We start from the raw sequence: 26136 nt of genomic DNA on the forward strand, positions 1-26136 counted from the left end.
TTTTTAATGGAACCGAAATAAGACATACATTCGGTTAGAAGTATTTTAATAGGGGGTACAATATTAGCTGCTTTCTAAAAAAAAAAATAATTAAAAATTAATTAATTTATTTATTTATTGTTTTGAATCAATAAAAACATTACCTTTCATGAACATTTTTTAAATAACTTGGAATTAAACCGTCTATAAAAATCTGAAATTACTAAGTCATGGATTATTTTTAAAACTATTTACAGTCATTAACGATAGAAACACCTTAACGACCCTAAACGGGATATTGCTTTTGACACTAATACTGCAATACTATTTTTTGTATGCTCTCTTCTAATTAAGGAGTTATACACTTTCAAAAACTTAAGAATATTAGTAAAGGCCTATAATTAGAATAATTAAATCCAAAGCTATATGAAAATTAATAAAATTGTATTTAAAAAAGGTGGTTTTAAAAATATTTGATTTTAATATTAAATATCTTATATGGGCAATTTCGTGTCAAGTGAAGTCAAAAAATAATTTATGTATAAAACAAATAAAATTTTAGCTCAAAGTGATCATACGTAATCTAGAAACAGGACCTAAACGCGCAAATAGTTTAAAAAATATTGAAAGTTAAGTTTTAACTCAAATAAATCTAAATAGGTTAAAATATTCATGCAATATTCATCAAATGTAAGCCGAAACGTACAACTTGAAAAAGTCTTTAAATGCTTATAACTCCTAAACCAATTAATAGAGAGACGAAATTTAATATAAAATCATTTTTAATTAAACATATTAGACTTCGTTTAAAAATAATGAAAATGGAAGCCGTTTAGAGTTGTTAACTTATTCCTAAAATAGTATTTTAATGTAAAATATGACAACTTACTTTTTAATTTTATTTATATAATCCTTGAAGATAATTACTTTTTGGAATATATTTAATAAACTTCACCAATTAACAAAACCTTCTTAAATGTTTATTAGCAGTTGACTTTTAACATAACACTGTCAAATAGGTTTTTTTTATTACTTAAGATTCACAATATATTAATTACACTATTTTTCTATAAATATTATCAATATTATTCAATAACTCATTTAAGTTTTACAATGAATAATTAAAACTGAACATGACTGGACAAAACACAAAACATAACTGAAATTTTTATTTTTTCGCGTTCACGCTAAAAAATGGAGTATTTATATTTTTTTGTTTTTGTACTCTTCTTACTATCATCCGGAAGTAACCTAAAAGTATACTTCCAGACGGAAAACTAGAAATCAATGTATTTTGTTTTTGTAAAATGTGTGCTCTCGTCTGACAATCGTACAGAAGTGACTACAATCCACATTTCCAGATGAATAAAATGCAACATTAATGTGAACACTCTTCAAACTGTCTTCCAGAAGTGACATAAACATACAAATCAAGAAGATACAAATTAGGAAACAATGTATTTTGTTATTGTAAAATGTGTGTTCTCATACAACTCTCATTCAGAAGTCACTAAAACGTATACTTCCAGATGAAAAAAATTCAACAGTCATGGTTTTTTGTTTAAGCAAAATGGATGCACTCTTCTAACTATAATCCGGAAGTAACTTAAAAGTATATTTCTAGAAGACGAAAATTCGAAATAAATGTATTTTGTTTTTGTAAAATGTGCGTTCTCGTCTGACAATCGTCCAGAAGTGTTTCTGACGTGGCGTCGGGGGTGATGCGCAATAGTTTTGCCTTCTAAATGTTTGAAGGGGTATAATATGAAGCAGTTATGGGCAATTTTAAACGTTACCAAAGTGTAGAAGGCAATCACGTTTACGTAGTTCAGTCTTTTATAATTCGTATAATTAACAGTAATTTTCTCTTGCTATTTTGTTATAATTAATCTAATTAGAATACTGGTTTCTTTTCTTTTTCAATCACACAAACGTTTTGCCCATCACTGATATTAAGTGCATAAATAACTTATTTATGTATGAGTAACAACAAGAGAATACCATTTAAACTGCATATAAACTAAATTACTATTACAACTATACATATGAAGAGTTTACAAATGCATGTGAGATGATATACTGTACACGTACAGTACAGTGTATCTATAAAGTATTTTGTCAACAAAAGTGGTTTTCATCATTTGCAAAGCCATTGGAGTATATAGTTGGCTACAGTTAATATTCTAAACTCTAATCTGGCCTATTATAAAGACTATAGCCTAGTCTAGCTCATAATGTGAAAAATATTATATTCTACAATCTGGAGAGTAGTAGTTTAACTAAAAATTTCGGACTTTAATATGATCTATCATCTATAGTTTAAAGAACTATTGAAAAGCCTATAGTTTAGGCTCATCAATAGCTTGGAACATAGTCTGGACTGTAATCTAGTCTATTCTATAGTCTAGTCTATAGTCTAGTCTATAGTCTAGTCTATAGTCTAGTCTAGTCTAGTCTATAGTCTAGTCTATAGTCTAGTCTATAGTCTAGTCTATAGTCTAGTCTATAGTCTAGTCTATAGTCTAGTCTATAGTCTAGTCTATAGTCTAGTCTATAGTCTAGTCTATAGTCTAGTCTATAGTCTAGTCTATAGTCTAGTCTATAGTCTAGTCTATAGTCTAGTCTATAGTCTAGTCTATAGTCTAGTCTATAGTCTAGTCTATAGTCTAGTCTATAGTCTAGTCTCTAGTCTAGTCTATAGTCTAGTCTCTAGTCTAGTCTATAGTCTAGTCTATAGTCTAGTCTATATTCTAGTCTACAGTCTAGTCTATAGTCTATAGTCTAGTCTATAGTCTAGTCTATTGTCTAGTCTATAGTCTAGTCTATACTCTAGTCTATAGTCTAGTCTATAGTCTAGTCTATAGTCTAGTCTATAGTCTAGTCTATAGTCTAGTCTATAGTCTAGTCTATAGTCTAGTCTATAGTCTAGTCTATAGTCTAGTCTATAGTCTAGTCTATAGTCTAGTCTATAGTCTAGTCTATAGTCTAGTCTATAGTCTAGTCTATAGTCTAGTCTATAGTCTAGTCTATAGTCTAGTCTATAGTCTAGTCTATAGTCTAGTCTATAGTCTAGTCTATAGTCTAGTCTATAGTCTAGTCTATAGTCTAGTCTATAGTCTAGTCTATAGTCTAGTCTATAGTCTAGTCTATAGTCTAGTCTATAGTCTAGTCTATAGTCTAGTCTATAGTCTAGTCTATAGTCTAGTCTATAGTCTAGTCTATAGTCTAGTCTATAGTCTAGTCTATAGTCTAGTCTATAGTCTAGTCTATAGTCTAGTCTATAGTCTAGTCTATAGTCTAGTCTATAGTCTAGTCTATAGTCTAGTCTATAGTCTACTCTATAGTCTAGCTATAGTCTAGTCTATAGTCTAGTCTATAGTCTAGTCTATAGTCTAGTCTATAGTCTAGTCTATAGTCTAGTCTATAGTCTAGTCTATAGTCTAGTCTATAGTCTAGTCTATAGTCTAGTCTATAGTCTAGTCTATAGTCTAGTCTATAGTCTAGTCTATAGTCTAGTCTATAGTCTAGTCTATAGTCTAGTCTATAGTCTAGTCTATAGTCTAGTCTATAGTCTAGTCTATAGTCTAGTCTATAGTCTAGTCTATAGTCTAGTCTATAGTCTAGTCTATAGTCTAGTCTATAGTCTAGTCTATAGTCTAGTCTATAGTCTAGTCTATAGTCTAGTCTATAGTCTAGTCTATAGTCTAGTCTATAGTCTAGTGTATAGTCTAGTCTATAGTCTAGTCTATAGTCTAGTCTATGGTCTAGTCTATAGTCTAGTATATAGTCTAGTCTATAGTCTAATCTATAGTCTAGTCTAGTCTATAGTCTAGTCTATAGTCTAGTCTATAGTCTAGTCTATAGTCTAGTCTATAGTCTAGTCTATAGTCTAGTCTATAGTCTAGTCTATAGTCTAGTCTATAGTCTAGTCTATAGTCTAGTCTATAGTCTAGTCTATATTCTAGTCTATAACATATATTCTTAACTATAATCTAATCTATAAACTAAATTGTCAGAATACATTTTTCACATACTGTTTATAAATATGCATTTACAATATGTATGGGTATCTATAGTGCCTATAGTTTAATGACTCTTGTTTTTGTTTTTAGATGGAAAAAAGTGCACTTAAACACATTAAACATAAAACGATTTATATATTTTTTTTTTGGCTGTTGTACAAAATAACAAAAAATAAACAACAACAAACGTATAAAAATGCAAGTGAATTAAAATGCGTTTATAACAGGTGACTAGAGTGCAGCTCGTAGTGGAAATAGTGATGGTAATGGTGGTGTTGCTACAGCCAACGGCATATAGAAGTGATGAAGGAATGCCACAGCCTGCATTTGTAACGATATAAAAATGTGAGTCTATATAAATTTAATATGCCGGTTGACCAAAACTATAAAAATGCACCACGGTTGAGCTGTCTGTCTTTATGTTTGTCTGTCCGTCCAACTGTTTTTATGGTACAACATAAATATGGATAAGAGTGAAGACAACAACAACTGCAACAACCACACCACCAACTGTAATAAATAAAATATGAGTACAATATTTGTAACCTTGCCTTTTACTGAAGGCCGTTCGTTGTCACACAGTAAACGAGTGCGTAGAAATAGTTACACAAAAAAGTCAGTGGTAAAATGTGTAAAAAAATATGGAAAAAAGCCTACACCAGTTTGTTACTAATACTACCGTTTTTATTATAACTAACAGTTTTTAGCTGCAAGTGGAAGTGCTTGTTGGTTGTTGGTATCTGTCATAAGTTGTTTAAAAAGTGTCCACCATAATTTATTATGTGAATTATTTTTTGTCTTCTAAACACGGAAAAGTGTAAATCAGTTGATTGGTTTTTTTTTTTGGAAAAGAGATTTATGGACAGGCGCGATTATGATTTAAGTTTTTTTGGTTTAATGATAAAATGTCTGTAGATCGTTTTTTATTTTTATGAACAATTTAAGATCATTGGATTTTGGTCCACTGAGACTATATCCAACTGAAATTAAATAAAAATCAATTTTTAAAGAAAAGTGTTATAAGGTTATGTTGAAAAGAGGATGTTTATTACATAAGACCCGTAAAATACAGCTATGCAACGATCGGCCCTATTGTCCACTCCTGTTATTTAAAACATTTTGGTGTAAAACTAATTATCGTCAAAGGTTCCTCAGATTCTTGGTCTTTGTTCCTTAGAAATACAATCAGGATTCCTAAGGGATGTAATATCTGGAAAAGTGTGACACTTGGATCTAATTTCGATGAAAGCCTGGTAGCAACTTAGAAAGTGGTTCAGCATTTAATTTTCCACTCCTCTCAATCCGATCGTTCATTTTTGTATATATCTGCTCGTTAAACAGTGTATCCACTTTGTTCCTTAGAATTGCAATCAGGATTCCTAGGGGATGTAATAGCTGGAAAAGTGTGACACTTGGATCTAATTTCGATGAAAGCCTGGTAACAACGTAGAAAGTGGTACAGCATTTAATTTTCCACTCCTTTCAATCCGATCGTTAATTTTTTTTATATATCTGCTCGTTAAACAGTGTATCCACTAAGAATTCATACCGTCATACTAACGTTGAACTCATAAGTTCTGAAGAAGATTCTTGCCTTGCTATTTGTGGGGTCATCCTATAGGATCTTAGTGGCCCTACCCATAACTCCATTATTCGAAGTAGAATATCTCGGTTTCCGGAGATGCATAGATCCATTTGTTCACTCCATTTTGAGACAACAGATTCCCGGACTTTTATCTAGGACCAATGTCTCACAGTTTCCGACAATTTCCATTTCCGGTGTGTGATCGGGCAAGTCTGGTGTATAGCCATACAATATCTGGCTTTATACATTTGCCGCTCGACTATGACAGCCGTCTCATATATAACCTTTTAATCAGGAGAATGTCCAGTATAGTTTATAGAGCTCCTGATCGATGTAATGCTCCTGGCTCCACTAGCAACCAAGCAACATGTACTTTCAGTAGGGATATTATGTTTTTGTACATAGGCTCGTATGAATTGGTTAGCTACGCTTTTATAAAGCCAATGCGCTATAGTTGGACATAGCGCTCGATATTGATATATTCTATATCATATTTTCATTTAAATTTAAATCAGATCAAGGATTACTGATAACGTTCTCTTTGCAAGCCGATGTATAGTTTAAGAAGACATTTTTGACTTTCTAATCTTGTTTGGAGTAGATGTCTTTCCACTAACATGTATATGAATTTCGAAATAATTAAATCGATCTAACTAATATATTTATAATTCCTAAAAACGCATTTATTCGTTTAAAAAAATTCTATTAACTTTTAATAGCATCTCGAAAAAAACATCAATTAAACGTTTCAATAACTAATTCAATACAAAACGCTATACTATACATGCCTCTTAAAAGCACGATTTTGTTACACTACAATTTGTGTACCGGAAAACATACATAACTCAAACAAACATACGCAGGCGCACTTGCGAACTTGCACACTTGCAGCTATTATATAATTGCTACAAAACGCAACGCAAAAAAAAAAAAACGAAAAAAAAACACATAATAAATTCATTGTCAATGTTGTAACCTTACACTCGAAACAAAAAAATCAAAAGCAATTTAAAACAAAAAACTATAATAACTAAAACAACAAATAAAACTAAACAAGGAAAAAATCTAAGTGGCATAAAAATGCAATAAAAAAAAAAAAAACTAAACGCACTTAATATTGAATGATTACACTTCAAAAATCAAAGCAATAATTATAAATGATTTAAATTCAATAACTTGTCACTCATATCCGAATACAAAATGACTACAAGTGCACTAAAACACACACACACATACTCAATCACATTCTGCGATATTTAAACAAACATTTCAATTGCATTATTCAATATGTTTAGGCCTAGTTTGATTGAGTATCTACAATGGGTCTAAACGTGTGCATATTTTTCATCTCCCTTGATATACATAAACGCCTTAGCAAAATGTTCGTTAATTTAATGTATAACAAGCTACAGCTATTTCAGCAGTATTTTGTAGCTAAAAAATATTTTATACATTTATAAATCATAAACGCCTCTGTTGCATACACATATTTGTGCGTATACTTGCATCCAACTGAGTCAAAATTTTGCAATCAGAAACTATGTGCAGTTGAACTTCAACAAACAAAACCACTTAATCAAAGGCGCTTTTTTGCGAGATTACAATATAAATATATAGGAAATTGAAACAGCGATTTAAGGTAATTAATTCATTGAGCGAAAATTGTTACCGAAAATTGAACTCCTTACGTTTCCCCATGATTGCTTATTTAGATCAGGCATCGGTATAGAGTGAAAAATTAGCTCACGTACATACTTTCTCTCTTTTTTCTTTTTTTTCTTTCTCTCTCGTTAACTGGTTTAATGAGAAGTTCAGCTCCAGTTGTAGTTCAGTTCTAGTTAATTTCTAGTCCAGTTCTAGTCCAGTTCTAGTCCAGTTCTAGTTCAGTTCTAGTTCTGTTCTAGTTCAGTTCTAGTTCAGTTCTAATTCAGTTCTAGTTCAGTTCTAGTTCAGTTCTAATTCAGTTCTAGTTCAGTTCTAGTTTAGTTCTAGTTCAGTTGTAGTTCAGTTCTAGTTCAGTTCTAGTTCAGTTCTAGTTCAGTTCTAGTTCAGTTCTAGTTCAGTTCTAGTTCAGTTCTAGTTCAGTTCTAGTTCAGTTCTAGTTCAGTTCTAGTTCAGTTCTAGTTCAGTTCTAGTTCAGTTCTAGTTCAGTTCTAGTTCAGTTCTAGTTCAGTTCTAGTTCAGTTCTAGTTCAGTTCTAGTTCAGTTCTAGTTCTAGTTCAGTTCTAGTTCAGTTCTAGTTCAGTTCTAGTTCAGTTCTAGTTCAGTTCTAGTTCAGTTCTAGTTCAGTTCTAGTTCAGTTCTAGTTCAGTTCTAGTTCAGTTCTAGTTCAGTTCTAGTTCAGTTCTAGTTCAGTTCTAGTTCAGTTCTAGTTCAGTTCTAGTTCAGTTCTAGTTCAGTTCTAGTTCAGTTCTAGTTCAGTTCTAGTTCAGTTCTAGTTCAGTTCTAGTTCAGTTCTAGTTCAGTTCTAGTTCAGTTCTAGTTCAGTTCTAGTTCAGTTCTAGTTCAGTTCTAGTTCAGTTCTAGTTCAGTTCTAGTTCAGTTCTAGTTCAGTCTAGTTCAGTTCTAGTTCAGTTCTAGTTCAGTTCTAGTTCAGTTCTATTCAGTTCTAGTTCAGTTCTAGTTCAGTTCTAGTTCTAGTTCAGTTCTAGTTCAGTTCTAGTTCAGTTCTAGTTTCAGTTCTAGTTCAGTTCTAGTTCAGTTCTAGTTCAGTTCTAGTTCAGTTCTAGTTCAGTTCTAGTTCAGTTCTAGTTCAGTTCTAGTTCAGTTCTAGTTCAGTTCTAGTTCAGTTCTAGTTCAGTTCTAGTTCAGTTCTAGTTCAGTTCTAGTTCAGTTCTAGTCAGTTCTAGTTCAGTTCTAGTTCAGTTCTAGGTTTAGTTCAGATCTAGTTCCAGTTCAGTTCTAGTGCAGTTGTAGTTCAGTAATGTAATAGCATGGAATCTAGTGATTTTTTTTAAAATGTCGAGTTTTCTAAAGTCACATGTTGACTAAACCGCAGTGTATTTTGGAATTCTGCCATTTATTGAAATCGTGTTAAATTTTCCAATTACCAGAAAATTAAAGAAATTACAAAAAACCAAGCAAATATTCAAATAATCCACATCCGCCTATAACCCCTAATGGCAAATTTAATTACGTTGCACATAGCTCTAACTGTATTAGTTACTTCCTCTCATTTAAAGTTTTTAATCTTTTTAAGATCTGTATTCAAAATAATGTTGTTTGTTACCTTATACAAAATATAAAATGTGGAGTTACATGTGTAACATACGCATGCTCGATTAATCAGCAGCAAATAATCAATGCATATCAACATGTACACACTGCGGCATACTATTGACTAAAGATTGACTATGAATGCAAGTCATAGTAATGGCAACAGGCTGGTAAGAAAGGCAGGCGGAAGGCTATCTGTCTTTTTTAACTTAGCAAACGGCAGGCATTCCAAACAGTCATCAAGACAAACAGTCATTCAGTCAGTCATTTATTCAAGTATTAGTCAGTCATTCGTTTAGGCAGTCAAGCAAGTAAGCATAAAAGGCAAATGCAATGTAATGCATTTGCAATGAAAAGCAAAGCAATTGACTGTGACAGTGGCAGTAAAAGGCGTTGTTGTACCGGCCTCTATTTAACGTCGTAGTACCAAAAACTACTTCCACAACCAATGCAACTATTTACTATAACTACTTACTACTGCTGTTGCTGGCATTTCTACCAACTTTGGATTTTTTTATAGAGAAATACTTATGTAGTTGCTAGCTTGGCTTGCCTCCACTCGTTTGCCAGTTAGTACTACATACTTGACGTTGATATGTTGTTGCTATTGCTTTTGCTGTTGTTGTTGTTATATTCGCACTTGAATAATGTTAGACGATTGATTTTTCCATTTAACAAGTTTATAAAAAAAAAAACTTGGCGCATAATATTTAATTTGCATTTATTAGAAAAGTAAATTGAATGTTGGTGGCGGTGGTGCGGCGTTTGTGTTTGTTAATAGTTTTGGTTACTTTTATTTTTATTTCCATGTACTTCCGCATTCACTTTTGATTTTGTTGTTACAAAATTGAATAATGTTTTTGAAAGCGGATTTATTTTGGTAAATATGTTTTTTTAAGTTATTAAAATGGGAAGGCGTAGAGGTGGTTAATCAAACTGGTAATACAACAAGGATCTTGATATGAGGAGAGTTATTATTCACAAAAAATATGTATATATGTTTTGTGGCATTTCAATTTATGTGGATTACAACACTTTTATGAGGAGGTGTTATTAAAATGTTTTAGGAAGTGTTGGAGATTTTTTAGTTTGATATTATTGTTGGTGTAATTTCCGTCTTTTTATGTAATTAGAACAAGGGAATGGTGAAATTTATTAGGTTAGGTTGAAAGGAGGATGTATATATTATCAGTTCCAAAACAAAGGCCTCTTGTTTTCATGGACATTGTTGGTGCAAAACTTTTGCATTACGATCTATGACGTTAGTTAGTTAGTTTGAAAGGAGGATGTATATACATCAAATCCAAAGAAATACACCTAGGCCTCTATCGTGCCTGTTGTGCTCTCCTTAACCAGTGCCTCAGGTGGGAACTGAACCCACCACCTTCGGTCTACCAGACTAGAACACTAACTACTAACCTATCGGAGGCCACACTTCCTAGTTCCTTAGAATTTTCCAATTATCAATCAATTTCAATAAATTTCCATTTGATAGGAAAGTTTCAATCAATTCCCTTTTGATGGGAAATTTTCAATAAATTTCCTTTTATTGAAAATTCTTCCATAGATTTCCTTTTTATAGGAAATTTTCCAAAAATTTCCTTTTTTATAGGAAATTTTCAATAAATTTTCTTTTTATAAAAAATTTTCCATAAATTTTCTTTTTATAAGAAATTTAATTTAGAAGAAAATTTTCCACAATTTTCCATAAATTTCCTTTTTATAGGAAATTTTCCATAAATTTCCTTTTTATAGGAAATTTTCTATAAATTTCCTTTTTATAGGAAATTTTCTATAAATTTCCTTTTTATAGGAAATTTTCCATAAATTTCCTTTTTATAAGAAATTTAATACATTTCGTTTTAAAAGGAAATTTTCAATAAATTTCCTTTTTATAGGAAATTTTCCATAAAGTTCCTTTTTATATAAAAATTTTCCATAAATTTCCTTTATATAGGAAATTTTTCATAAATTTCCTTTTTATAGAAATTTTCCATAAATTTCCCTTTTATACGAAATTTTCCATAAATTGCATCTTACAGGAAATTTTCTATAAATTTCCTTTTATAGGCAATTTTCCATAAATTTCCCTTTTATAGGAAATTTTTCAGAAATTTCCTCTTATAGGAAATTTTCCATAAATTTCCTTTTTATAGGAAATTTTCCGTAAATTTCCTTTTTATAGGAAATATTCCATAAATTTCCTTTTTATAGGAAATTTTCCATAAATTTCCTTTTTATAAGAAATTTAATAAATTTCGTTTTTATAAGAAATTTAATAAGTTTCGTTTTAAAAGGAAATTTTCAATAAATTTCCTTTTTATTGGAAATTTTCCATAAATTTCCTTTTCATAAGAAATTTTCCATAAATTTCCTTTTTATAAGAAACTTAATAAATTTCGTTTTGAAAAGAAATTTTCCACAAATTTCCTTTTTATAGCAAATTTTCCACAAATTTCCTTTTTATAGGAAATTTTCAATGAATCTGCTTTTTATTGGAAATTTTTGAAAATTTTTCCTTTTTATAGAAAATTTTCGGATTTTTGTTTTTTGTCAAATTTAGTAAAAGTAAAATTTTGATTAATTTCGTATTTTATATAAGTATGTATGTACAAGGAGCAAAGTTTTGGCCACCATTTTCATATTTCATTATAATTTATTTGTACATTTCCTCGTTTTTGCTAAGTACTTTTTTTCCCATAGTAGCAAATTCCATTTAGTATTTATTTACTTCAAGTACTAACCATTTATATTCAATATATATGCAGTATAATATATACACAACACATCACCCAATTTATTGTACAACACTTCACTTTAATCAGTAGCACTTGTAGTCCTACTAATGCCATGATACCAATTATTGTTAACATACTTATAGAATAATACTCATACTACTCGTCGAATTAATATTACTGAAACGAATTTGTATTTTGAATACAAAACTTACAATTAAAATGCGCCAATAGTATTGAATACTCGCATATAATAGATTTGTGTAAATCGAATATGTTCTGTTGTAGTTATTGATACAATGTTTTCAATATGAAATGTAATAAATACATTTAGTAGGGAGGCTGCAAGAACCAACTTGTCAATAAAAATTATGAATATATATGTTTTGGGGATGTTTCTTATTTACTTCTGTTGATATATCTTCTTAAGTATATATATTGGGACCATGCTACTTTATGTTCATATATCCACTTATACTTGTATGTATGAATTCGTTAATCAGTTACCTGAGTTATACTGAGAATTACCTAACTAGATATAAAGTTGTTTATATGATTTCGAAAATTGAAAGTTTAGTTTACAAGTGTCATTTGCAAATTTAGCAACTTGATTAATTTGAAAAGTTCTCTACAAATAGAGAACTCTTCGAAAGTTCGCAATTTTTCGAATAGAAAATTCTTTATAAAAGGGTGATCGATACGAAAAGTGTTTTAATAAAGAATAGAAAATTCTTTGTAACTAAAAAATCGTTTCGCAAACGAAACGAAACATTTTCTAAAGATATGGAAACGATTCAAAAATTGAAAATCGGACAAGCTATTTAGTTAGTTAGTTAGTTAGTTAGATAGTTAGTTAGATAGTTAGTTAGTTAGTTAGTTAGTTAGTTAGTTAGTTAGTTAGTTAGTTAGTTAGTTAGTAGTTAGTTAGTTAGTTAGTTAGTAGTTAGTTAGTTAGTTAGTTAGTTAGTAGTTAGTTAGTTAGTTAGTTAGTTAGTTAGTTAGTTAGTTAGTTAGTTAGTTAGTTAGTTAGTTAGTTAGTTAGTTAGTTAGTTAGTTAGTTAGTTAGTTAGTTAGTTAGTTAGTTAGTTAGTTAGTTAGTTAGTTAGTTAGTTAGTTAGTTAGTTAGTTAGTTAGTTAGTTAGTTAGTTAGTTAGTTAGTTAGTAGTTAGTTAGTTAGTTAGTTAGTTAGTTAGTTAGTTAGTTAGTTAGTTAGTTAGTTAGTTAGTTAGTTAGTTAGTTAGTTAGTTAGTTAGTTAGTTAGTTAGTTAGTTAGTAGTTAGTAGTTAGTTAGTTAGTTAGTTAGTAGTAGTTAGTTAGTTAGTTAGTTAGTTAGTAGTTAGTTAGTTAGTTAGTTAGTTAGTTAGTTAGTTAGTTAGTTAGTTAGTTAGTAGTTAGTTAGTTAGTTAGTTAGTTAGTTAGTTAGTTAGTTAGTTAGTTAGTTAGTTAGTTAGTTAGTTAGTTAGTTAGTTAGTTAGTAGTTAGTTAGTTAGTTAGTTAGTTAGTTAGTTAGTTAGTTAGTTAGTTAGTTAGTTAGTTAGTTAGTTAGTTAGTTAGTTAGTTAGTTAGTTAGTTAGTTAGTTAGTTAGTTAGTTAGTTAGTTAGTTAGTTAGTTAGTTAGTAGTTAGTTAGTTAGTTAGTTAGTTAGTTAGTTAGTTAGTTAGTTAGTTAGTTAGTTAGTTAGTTAGTTAGTTAGTTAGTTAGTAGTAGTTAGTTAGTTAGTTAGTTAGTTAGTTAGTTAGTTAGTTAGTTAGTTAGTTAGTTAGTTAGTTAGTTAGTTAGTTAGTTAGTTAGTAGTTAGTTAGTTAGTTAGTAGTTAGTTAGTTAGTTAGTTAGTTAGTTAGTTAGTTAGTTAGTTAGTAGTTAGTTAGTTAGTTAGTTAGTTAGTTAGTTAGTAGTTAGTTAGTTAGTTAGTTAGTTAGTTAGTTAGTTAGTTAGTTAGTTAGTTAGTTAGTTAGTTAGTTAGTTAGTAGTTAGTTAGTTAGTTAGTTAGTTAGTTAGTTAGTTAGTTAGTTAGTTAGTTAGTTAGTTAGTTAGTTAGTTAGTTAGTTAGTTAGTTACATCACATGTCTCTGGTGAAAATCGGACCTACGACCCCGATCCTAATATACTATATAACTAACCCGCCTGAGGCACACACTTCGAATAGGTAATAGAATGGTTCCTCGAAATAAGGACTTCATATTTCTCATTTGAGTTTCCTACATGTTTGGAACTTTTCAGTTGCAACCATTTGCTCATTTCCTACCTTAATTAATTGCCTGCCAGTATTAATTTCTAAATAACTGTGTACGTTTTAGAACTTGAAGTGTTACTATAATTAAGTACTGTATTAAATTAAATGCAATAATATTACAACTCTATACAATGCGACTTATGAATACCATGGCTACAAATAACAAACGCATGAGTATTTGTTTAAATATTCAATATATTTATATAAACGGTATAAATATGTAGGTGTATAAAATGTATTTATAAAGAATCTCCACTAGCAATAACTATATAAATAAAGGGTAATACAAAATTTACCTAGGAAACTAATAATCAAATTACTGTAAAAAAAACAAATCTTGTTAGTCCGTCACTGTACTTCCAATGCGACTGATTTTTTTTACTGTACGTCAGCTAATGGTTTTTACACAGGTAAACTATTTGCTTAGATGTATGCTCGCTTACAAATAGGGAGTTAAATAAATCATTACCATGAAACAGATAGTAAATTAAATTAGTTTAAAGAAATAGTTTGTTAATGCTTAGTCAAATACAATTGAAATAAGTATGTACTTACATACATATGTATATGGTTATATGTGAGTCATTGCCAGACTACTTAAAATAAATACAGAAGGTATGAAGTAGCCATAGTAAAGTAAGTAAGTAGCCGTGGAAAAGTAAATAGTGAAGTTATTACACCTCATTACTAACTTCTTACTGAGAAGTTTTAGTTGCTTATATTTTTTTGTAAAAATTACATTTTAAATTTAGCATTAATTTTGACACACCCTTTAAATAATTTTCCTCTAACATATATTTCCATGAATAGTTGCATGAATACGTAAATGATTATGGCGTGTTTCAGACATCACCTGAAATGGTTGCTTACCAATAAATATCAATGAAAACTACGTGGTAACTAAACTGATTGATACAAACATGTAAATACGAATTTGTAAAATATTATTTAAATGTTACATGTACTAAAAAAATATGTTATCATGTATTTTGAATAGATGATATACCAGCAAACAAATGTGAATGTTTAGAAATCATCGAATCGAAAAGAATTTACAAGGAACTATTGCTAGATACTTATAACATAGAAACTAATTCCACTTCTAGATTATTGACCAAGAGTTGAAAATCTGCAAAGTTGTTTGCTGGGTTATCTCTACATGTGTATCTATCTATTTATTTATCTATAAACTTCTTGTATGATTTGTTTTATTTAAATTCAATGACTCAATGTTGCCAATACATATTTTGGAGATATTTACCATAACGACAGCCTCAATTGTTTTTCGGTTAGAGGTGAATAACGACGCTGTTGGGAGCTAAGGTAAGTAGTATTTGCTGCTGTAGCAATAGCATTGTCGTTAAATATTTGTTTGTTCCTGTTGTCTTACTTTTTGTTGCTTGCTTCAAAGATGTCTAGGAGATTATTTTTCTTTACTTGTGTATCAATAAGGTGCAGTACTTTTTGTGAAGCTTTAAATACAAAACAATTATATGTAATTTTTTAAAACAGTTCTTTAAAGAAGTAAAACTTTTAACGCATCTATTCGAAAATTCACAACAAAAAGACAATCGATATGAATATTCTGTTTAAACAAAGAATCGAATAGAATTAATAGAAATGTTGTTTCTTTTAACATAGAATATATATCCAAATTCTCTTTAAAATAGGGATCAATTCGTAAATTCTTTATATATAGTGAAACGTTTAGAAAAAAGGTTTATAAATCAATAACTAATTCACAAATTTTATAAAAATTGATAAACGAGTGGAAATATCTGTGTAAATAGTGAATTAATTCATGAGTTCTTTATAAATAGTGAATAGATTCAAAAATTTCTTTATATATGTAAGGAATCGATTTAAAAATTTCCATATTTTTGAAAATTCAAAAAGTACCTTTTGTAGAACGAAAAAGTAGCAAAAAGTCCCTTTTATGTGTTCTCACTTAATCGGGACTAGAAAATTCAAAAACTACCTTTCATAGAACGAAAATGTACGAAAATGTTCCCTTATATAGGTTCTCACCTAATCTGGTCCCTACATGGAAAATTTCATGTTTCTAGGTTCAATATTATAGAAAATAGAAAAAGTGCCTTTTGTAGAACGAAAAAGTACCAAAAAGTCCCCTTTTATAGGTTCTCACTTAATCCGGGCTCCACTTACTTAATTTGATGTTTCGAGTACCATTTGTAAAACGAAAAGGTACCAAAAAGTTCCCTTTTATAGGTTCTCATCCGAGCCCTATATGCTAAATTTAATGTTTCTAGGTTCAATATTTGTAAAAAATTCAAAAAGTATCATTTTTAAAACGAAAAAGTACCAAAAAGTCAGCTTTTATAAGTTCTCACCTAATCCATGCTTAATTTCATGTCTCCAAGTTCAATATTATAGAAAATTCAAAAATTACCCTTTTTAGAACGAAAAAGTACCAAAATGTTCCCTTTTATAGGTTTTCACCTAATACGGGCCCTATATGCTAAATTTCATGTTTCGATGTTGAATATTATAGGAATTTCAAAAAGTACCTTTTTTTAAAACGAAAAAGTACCAAAAAGTCACCTTTTATAAGTTCTCACCTAATCCGGGCCCTACATGCTAAATTTCATGTTTCTAGGTTCAATATTATAGAAAAATCAAAAAGTACCTTTTGTAGAACGAAAAAGTACCAAAAAGTTCCCTTTTATAGATTCTAACCTTATCCGCGCCCCTTACATGCCAAATTTCAGGTTTCTAGGTTCAATATTTTAGAAAATTCAAAAATAACCTTTTTTAAAATGAAAAAGTACCAAGAAATCCCCATTTAAGTTCAATATTATAGAAAATTCAAAAAGTAAATTTCTCTTTTTTTAGAAAATTTTCGGAAATTTCTCTTTTTATTGAGAATTTTCCGAAATTTCTCTTTTTATAGAGAATTTTCAAAATTTTGTCTTTTTCATAAAAATTTTAAATTTTCTCTTTTTCAGAAAATTTTCCAATTTTTTCTCTTTTTTATAGAAATTTTTCGAAATTTTCTCTTTTTTATAGAAAATTAAAATCACTCTTTTAAAGTATTGTACCTTTCCTCACCATACACCTACAAACACATTAACATTTACGTTTACTTTGAAACGCACATGCATGTATTAACAGCAGCATAAAAGCATTTACAAAAGAGGCCTGATGTTGTCGCTTTTTCATTGTAACAACATTATGTATTGTTGCTGTGTCTACAGCTACTGCAACTACAATTGTTCTATACACATACATACATACATACAGTTACACTAGATTGTTACAATTGTCTCCCCATTCATAAACGTGTTAAGGTGGTTGTTGTTGTTGGGTTCGTTGATCGTACATTTGGTTCGTTTGGTTTGTTTGTTGGTTAAATGGTTTGGTTGAATGGTTGGTTGACGGTTTTTTGTTTTTTGTTTTTTGTTTAATGTCCAGGTTTCTAAATTGACTTACGGAAATTACCAAAGTGATACTTGATTTACACATGCTTTAAGGTTTCTATATGTACTCGATGCAATTCAATATTATTTCATTTTGTTGCTGTTACTATTCTGCATACAACAACAACGACAATAACAATAAGAATTGCAGTTGTTAGAAAATTATCAGTTCGCTTCTTGTTGCGTTGCGGGTTTTGCTGTGTTAACTTCATTCATTGTTGTCATTTTACAATTGTTTTGGCTAAAATAAATTGCAAGTTTGTATTCATTACATGTTTATAGGAATATATACAAATATATGTATGTACACACATACATACATACTACGTACATACATATGTTCAATATCTAAGTGAATGAGTGAGTAAATGATTATGGAGTGTCTGTTGTGCCCATGACGGGTGTATGTGACATACAGGTTAATTGAAATCTATTTGTTAAACTAATTGAACAAAACAAAACTGCAAGATTTATAGAATAATAGCAAACAAAGGAATGAACCATGACTAAGGAATTTAATAAATTACAATTTTTGGATTGCGAAATATTTAAAAAATTTTTAATTTTTGAACAATTCTCTTCTAGAGAGAATTTATGGAAAAAACTTTTTTGTTGAAAATTTACGAAACATTTTTATTGAAAAAATTTCGAAAAATTTGTAATTTTCTCGTTTTAATAGAAAATTTCTCTTTTTTATATAGAATTTTTTAAAAATGTCTTTTTTTTGTAGAAAATTTTCCATAATGTCTCTTTCTTATAGAACATTTTCGAAAATTTCACTTTTTTAAAGAAAATTTTAAAAAATTTCTCTTTCTTATAGAACAATTTCCGAAATTTTCTCTTTTTTAAAGAAAATTTTTAAAAATTTCTCTTTCTTATAGAATATTTTCAAAATTTTCTCTTTCTTATAGAACATTTTCGAAAATTTCACTTTTTTATAGAATATTTTCTAAAATTTTCTTTCTTATAGAATAATTTCCGAAATTTTCTCTTTTTTAAAGAAAATTTTCAAAAATTTCTCTCTCTTATAGAACATTTTCGAAAATTTCACTTTTTTATAGAACTTTTTTCAAAATTTTTCTTTTTAATAGAACCTTTCTTTTAAATTTCTCTTTTTTATAGAAAATTTTTGAAATCTTCTTTTCTTTATAGAAATTTTTAAAAAATTTCTCATTTTTATAGAACATTTTCAAAAAATTTATCTTTTTATAGAAAATTTCTCTTTTAATAGAAAATTTTCAAAAAATTTTTTTTTAATAGAAATTATTTCGAAAATTCTCCTGATTTCAAAACACTCCCAATTTAAAACTTTAATTTTTGAACAATTCTCTTCTAGAGAGAATTTATGGAAAAAACTTTTTTGTTGAAAATTTACGAAACATTTTTATTAAAAAAATTTCGAAAAATTTGTAATTTTCTCGTTTTAATAGAAAATTTCTCTTTTTTATATACAATTTTTTAAAAATTTCTTTTTTTTTTGTAGAAAATTTTCCAAAATTTCTTTTTAGAAAATTTCCGAAATTTTTTAAAAAAATTTTCAAAAATTTCTCTTTCTTATAGAACAATTTTCGAAATTTCTCTTTTTTAAAGAATATTTTCTAAAAATTTTCTTTCTTATAGAACAATTTCCGAAATTTTCTCTTTTTTAAAGAAAATTTTCAAAAATTTCTCTTTCTTATAGAATATTTTCAAAATTTTCTCTTTCTTATAGAACATTTTCGAAAATTTCACTTTTTTATAGAATGCTTTCTAAAAATTTTCTTTCTTATAGAATAATTTCCGAAATTTTCTCTTTTTTAAAGAAAATTTTCAAAAATTTCTCTCTCTTATAGAACATTTTCGAAAATTTCACTTTTTTATAGAACATTTTTCAAATTTTTTCTTTTTAATAGAACCTTTCTTTTAAATTTCTCTTTTTTATAGAAAATTTTTGAAATCTTCTCTTTTTTATAGAAATTTTTAAAAAATTTCTCATTTTTATAGAACATTTTCAAAAAATTTATCTTTTTATAGAAAATTTAAATTTTAATAAAAATTTTCAAAAATTTTTCTTTTAATAGAAATTTTAAAATTTTCTCCTGATTTCAAAACTCTCCCAATTTAAACTTTATAAAATTAAAAATATTCCCCTTTATCTGCTTTCCAAAACTTTTGCTCACATTTCACTGCATAAAATGCATAAAAACCAATATTTCATTTAATTAATGTTTATCAATTCGTTTCTTATAAAACGAACATTCGAATAAATTCAATGAAAAGTAAAAAAAAAAAAAAAAAATTAACATTATATTCGATAAAAGTAAAAAATCAGCATTTACGCTCTATAGCGCTTTTCAGATGTCTGAAGTGTATTACTTACTTATTTGTTGTTCTTATTCCTGGAAAATGCATACAACTTTATAGGCAGCATTTAAATATGATATTGAAGTATTATTTCAATTTTTTGGTTTTAATTTAATTTTCTCTCTCTCTTTCTTCCTTTGTCCTTTTGCAGCAATACCCGTTGGCAACTGGACCCCACCTGACATCGATTACAATGAACGTTTCACTTGGGAGGGTGCCACCGATATGAGTAACAATTATCGCGATGCATTGAAGCGTGGTTTGCCGTTTCCCATCTTAACTGTGGCTGAGTACTTTAGTCTTGGCCGTGAAGGTTTTTCGTGGGGTGGTCAATATCGTGCTGCTGGCTATTTTGCCAGCATAATGCTGTGGGCCTCATTGGCCTCTTGGCTGCTAATGAATTTGTTACTTATCGCTGTGCCACGGTATGGTGCATATATGAAGGCATTAACTGGTGCACTCTTGATTGGCACGAATGTGGGTTACTATTGTCAATTGCCGAAGAGACCATTAACAATTTACATGGAGGGTGGTCGTTTGGAATTTCATTTGGGTTGGTGTTATTGGCTCTTGCTAGTGGCAGGTGGGTTGTCAAGATTAAAAATAGCAAAAGTAAAATAATAAAATTTATTAAAACAATAAAAATATTTTTCTTTAGGTATTTTATGCTTCATAGCAGGTGTATTAATTTCCATCATCGATTTGGTATGGCCTCATACATTCTCCACCGTTTTAGAGGTCTACTATGGTACACCCTATGATCGTCATGTTATTCTAGAGGAGTCTAGTGATGTGCGTTATCGCAAACGTACCAGTCGCAGTCTAGAAGATCCTCCTGGCTTAGGATCTCGTATATTGAGACGTTTATCATCGAAAGCACGTGACAATTCACATATGCAACAACATCGTGGCAGTTCGGGCAGCAATATGCCGGTACACATGGCTGGCCATGTACATCCACATCCCCACATGAATGCCGGCGTTGAGAATAAGGCATTCCAAAGTGATGTGCCCAAGAGTCCTTGGCGCTATCCCTTCCGTCGTGCTCAACAGATTCAGGCACATCCTATGCATATGCAAAGAACTTTGTCACAAGATTCGGGTTCATCGATGGGTTCGGCGGCCATACAAATATCACCATTGCACAAACATGCCTTGAACTGAACTAGAACTGAACTAGAACTAGAACTGAACTAGAACTGAACTAGAACTGAACTAGAACTGAACTAGAACTGAACTAGAAACTGAACTAGAACTGAACTAGAACTGAACTAGAACTGAACTAGAACTGAACTAGAACTGAACTAGAACTGAACTAGAACTGAACTAGAACTGAACTAGAACTGAACTAGAACTGAACTAGAACTGAACTAGAACTGAACTAGAACTGAACTAGAACTGAACTAGAACTGAACTAGAACTGAACTAGAACTGAACTAGAACTGAACTAGAACTGAACTAGACTGAACTAGAACTGAACTAGAACTGAACTAGAACTGAACTAGAACTGAACTAGAACTGAACTAGAACTGAACTAGAACTGAACTAGAACTGAACTAAACTGAACTAGAACTGACTAGAACTGAACTAGAACTGAACTAGAACTGAACTAGAACTGAACTAGAACTGAACTAGAACTGAACTAGAACTGAAACTAGAACTGAACTAGAACTGAACTATGAACTGAACTAGAACTGAACTAGAACTGAACTAGAACTGAACTAGAACTGAACTAGAACTGAACTAGAACTGACACTAGAACTGAACTAGAACTGAACTAGAACTGAACTAGAACTGAACTAGAACTGAACTAGAACTGAACTAGAAACTGAACTAGAACGACTAGAACTGAACTAGAACTGAACTAGAACTGAACTAGAACTGAACTAGAACTGAACTAGAACTGAACTAGAACTGAACTAGAACTGAACTAGAACTGAACTAGAACTGAACTAGAACTGAACTAGAACTGAACTAGAACTGAACTAGAACTGAACTAGAACTGAACTAGAACTGAACTAGAACTGAACTAGAACTGAACTAGAACTGAACTAGAACTGAACTAGAACTGAACTAGAACTGAACTAGAACTGAACTAGAACTGAACTAGAACTGAACTAGAACTGAACTAGAACTGAACTAGAACTGACTAGAACTGAACTAGAACTGAACTAGAACTGAACTAGAACTAACGAACTGAACTAGAACTGAACTAGAACTGAACTAGAACTGAACTAGAACTGAACTAGAACTGAACTAGAACTGAACTAGAACTGAACTAGAACTGAACTAGAACTGAACTAGAACTGAACTAGAACTGAACTAGAACTGAACTAGAACTGAACTAGAACTGAACTAGAACTGAACTAGAACTGAACTAGAACTGAACTAGAACTGAACTAGAACTGAACTAGAAACTGAACTAGAACTGAACTAGAACTGAACTAGAACTGAACTAGAACTAGAACTGAACTAGAACTGAACTAGAACTGAACTAGAACTGAACTAGAACTGAACTAGAACTGAACTAGAACTGAACTAGAACTGAACTGAACTAGAACTGAACTAGAACTGAACTAGAACTGAACTAGAACTGAACTAGAACTGAACTAGAACTGAACTAGAACTGAACTAGAACTGAACTAGAACTGAACTAGAACTGAACTAGAACTGAACTAGAAACTGAACTAGAACTGAACTAGAACTGAACTAGAACTGAACTAGAACTGAACTAGAACTGAACTAGAACTGAACTAGAACTGAACTAGAACTGAACTAGAACTGAACTAGAACTGAACTAGAACTGAACTAGAACTGAACTAGAACTGAACTAGAACTGAACTAGAACTGAACTAGAACTGAACTAGAACTGAACTAGAACTGAACTAGAACTGACTAGAACGAACTAGAACTGAACTAGAACTGAACTAGAACTGAACTAGAAACTAGAACTGAACTAGAACTGAACTAGAACTGAACTAGAACTGAACTAGAACTGAACTAGAACTGAACTAGATGAACTAGAACTGAACTAGAACTGAACATGAACTGAACTAGAAAGAACTAGAACTGAACTAGAACTGAACTAGAACTGAACTAGAACTGAACTAGAACTGAACTAGAACTGAACTAGAAACTGAACTAGAACTGAACTAGAACTGGAACTAGAACTGAACTAGAACTGAACTAGAACTGAACTAGAACTGAACTAGAAACTGAACTAGAACTGAAACTAGAACTGAACTAGAACTGAACTAATGAACTAGAACGAACTAGAACTGAACTAGAACTGAACTAGAACTGAACTAGAACTGAACTAGAACTGAAACTAGAACTGAACTAGAACTGAACTAGAACTAGAACTGAAGTAGAACTGAATTAGAACTGAACTAGAACTGAACTAGAACTGAACTAGAACTGAACTAGAACTGAACTAGAACTGAACTAGAACTGAACTAGAACTGAACTAGAACTGAACTAGAACTGAACTAGAACTGAACTAGAACTGAACTAGAACTGAACTAGAACTGAACTAGAACTGAACTAGAACTGAACTAGAACTGAACTAGAACTGAACTAGAACTGAACTAGAACTGAACTAGAACTGAACTAGAACTGAACTAGAACTGAACTAGAACTGAACTAGAACTGAACTAGAACTGAACTAGAACTGAACTAGAACTGAACTAGAACTGAACTAGAACTGAACTAGAACTGAACTAGAACTGAACTAGAACTGAACTAGAACTGAACTAGAACTGAACTAGAACTGAACTAGAACTGGACTAGAACTGAACTAGAACTGAACTAGAACTGAACTAGAACTGAACTAGAACTGAACTAGAACTGAACTAGAACTGAACTAGAACTGAACTAGAACTGAACTAGAACTGAACTAGAACTGAACTAGAACTGAACTAGAACTGAACTAGAACTGAACTAGAACTGAACTAGAACTGAACTAGAACTGAACTAGAACTGAACTAGAACTAGAACTGAACTAGAACTGAACTAGAACTAGAACTGAACTAGAACTGAACTAGAACTGAACTAGAACTGAACTAGAACTGAACTAGAACTGAACTAGAACTGAACTAGAACTGAACTAGAACTGAACTAGAACTGAACTAGAACTGAACTAGAACTGAACTAGAACTGAACTAGAACTGAACTAGAACTGAACTAGAACTGAACTAGAACTGAACTAGAACTGAACTAGAACTGAACTAGAACTGAACTAGAACTGAACTAGAACTGAACTAGAACTGAACTAGAACTGAACTAGAACTGAACTAGAACTGAACTAGAACTGAACTAGAACTGAACTAGAACTGAACTAGAACTGAACTAGAACTGAACTAGAACTGAACTAGAACTGAACTAGAACTGAACTAGAACTGAACTAGAACTGAACTAGAACTGAACTAGAACTGAACTAGAACTGAACTAGAACTGAACTAGAACTGAACTAGAACTGAACTAGAACTGAACTAGAACTGAACTAGAACTGAACTAGAACTGAACTAGAACTGAACTAGAACTGAACTAGAACTGAACTAGAACTGAACTAGAACTGAACTAGAACTGAACTAGAACTGAACTAGAACTGAACTAGAACTGAACTAGAACTGAACTGAACTAGAACTGAACTAGAACTGAACTAGAACTGAACTAGAACTGAACTAGAACTGAACTAGAACTAGAACTGAACTAGAACTGAACTAGAACTGAACTAGAACTGAACTAGAACTGAACTAGAACTGAACTAGAACTGAACTAGAACTGAACTAGAACTGAACTAGAACTGAACTAGAACTGAAGTGAATTGAACTGAATTGGAACTAGGACTGAATTGAACTTGCAACATCGCACACTAAAACCCTTTTCAATTTTTTTCAGAAATCCTCCTATTAATCGCATAAGAGACATGGATCACTGGTGATGATCTTCATCTACAACAACAAATACTTGATTAAAGAAAGAGAACATTTGAGAACGAGATGATGTTTTTATAAATCATTTGCTTGTTTTCTTACACTTCTCTTTCTCTCACAAAACAATTTATTTTTAATTTAATTATTTAACGGACGTAACTTATTTGTGATAAATTTTATTATTTTTATAAACAATTGACCCTCTAATATAATGGACCATAATTTAAAACAGAATGACAAAAAAACAAATGAAAAAAATAAGGAACACAACCTGACGAACGAATTAGTTTAAATTTTTATTTTATTTGTTTGAATTATAAAATTTAAGTTTAAAATTTAAGTACAACAACAGCCATTTTATAGCTAGAAAATACAGATTAAACTAATAACTATATGAATAATTAAAAAAATAATAAAAAACACTATTAAAATAAAACAATATTAAAATTTAAGTGATGATGTCATTGTGATAATCCCTAAAACAAAATAATGAAAAAAAGAACTATAAAAAATATATTTAAATTATTAAAAACTTAAAACAATTACTATAAGCAGAGGCGTATGAATTTATAAAATATGGGGATTTAAAATTGATTTATTATTGTGTAATAAAAACGCCTTTGTTTTAAATTATTTCCTTTCTTTAACTGCTTCTCTTGAGGTTATTTTTCAACAATGTAATTCATTTTAATTTTAACAAAAAAATATGATTGTAATACTTTTTTAATAAGTTTTAGTTTGTTTTATTAGGATTTTATTTAATTTAACATTTCAATAAATTGGCTTTTAGTTTATTTTTATATTTAGTAGAAATTTTAACAAAATTATTTATTTTATTCTCTATCACTCTTTTTAATATTGTGTTAAGTTTTTTGCTATTTTTATATGTAATTGTCAATTGTGAAACATTTTATTTATTTATTTACTTTTATTATATTAATTTTCTTTATTATCACAAATGTTAATTTTAAGAAGAGCGTTATGAAGAAAAAGCGAAATTATTGTAACGAGAATTAAGAATTCTTTAAGTGATTTAGAAAAATACAACGAAGTTGAAAAAGATTTGTTAAGAAAATTGTGAAAATTATAAAAAATGTTTAGAGAATAAGAAAAAAAACTTGATATAGAAAATAAAACAAAAATATTATTAAAATTTAAAATCGATTTGTTTTTTTTTTAATTTTAAAATTGCCTATAAAGAGAAATTTAAAAAAGTTCTATAGAAAAGATAAATTCATATAAAGAAGAGAAATTTAAAAAAAAAAAATTCTATAAAAGAGAGTAATTCTCAAAAATTTTCTTTAAAATATAGAAATTTTGAAAATGGTAGGATCAATTATAGACCGATTCTTATAAAATTTAGTAGTTAGATTTTAGTTCCCATAAAACTTGTTCATATCTAGTATCATAGCCTATATTGGTATTCTTAAGCTAGTGATGACCGATAAGGTAATTTTTTGAAGGGAGCCTTATGTGTAGGGTAGGGTTAATTATGGACCGATTCTCATAAAATGTTGCAGCGCGACTTTGGTTTATAAAAACTGGTTAATGTTGAATTATATCGCTGTACTCGATTTTTTAAGCCATAATAAGAGTTAAAATCAATTTCTGAAGGGGACATTATATGGGGGGTAGGATTAAATATGGTCCGA

The 26136-nt window shown here is 29.9% G+C and overlaps 1 protein-coding gene across 1 annotated transcript in view; it reads left to right on the top strand.

Moving 5' to 3' along the window:
* Positions 1-24894, top strand: part of LOC119613227 (dual oxidase maturation factor 1) — a 67931-nt gene extending 43037 nt beyond the window's left edge. Inside the window, exons 5-7 of the mRNA XM_037969182.1 lie at positions 19702-20133; positions 20209-20708; positions 24436-24894. Of these exons, the coding sequence (XP_037825110.1) occupies positions 19702-20133; positions 20209-20708; positions 24436-24492 (989 nt within the window). The 3' untranslated portion in view covers positions 24493-24894. The remainder of the gene's footprint in view (positions 1-19701; positions 20134-20208; positions 20709-24435) is intronic.
* The last annotated feature ends 1242 nt before the right edge of the window (positions 24895-26136 follow it).

This window comes from Lucilia sericata, unplaced genomic scaffold (genome assembly GCF_015586225.1).
Source record: "Lucilia sericata isolate MDLA Ls3-8-SP2 unplaced genomic scaffold, ASM1558622v1 Contig002018F_arrow, whole genome shotgun sequence".
Lineage (NCBI taxonomy): Eukaryota > Metazoa > Arthropoda > Insecta > Diptera > Calliphoridae > Lucilia > Lucilia sericata.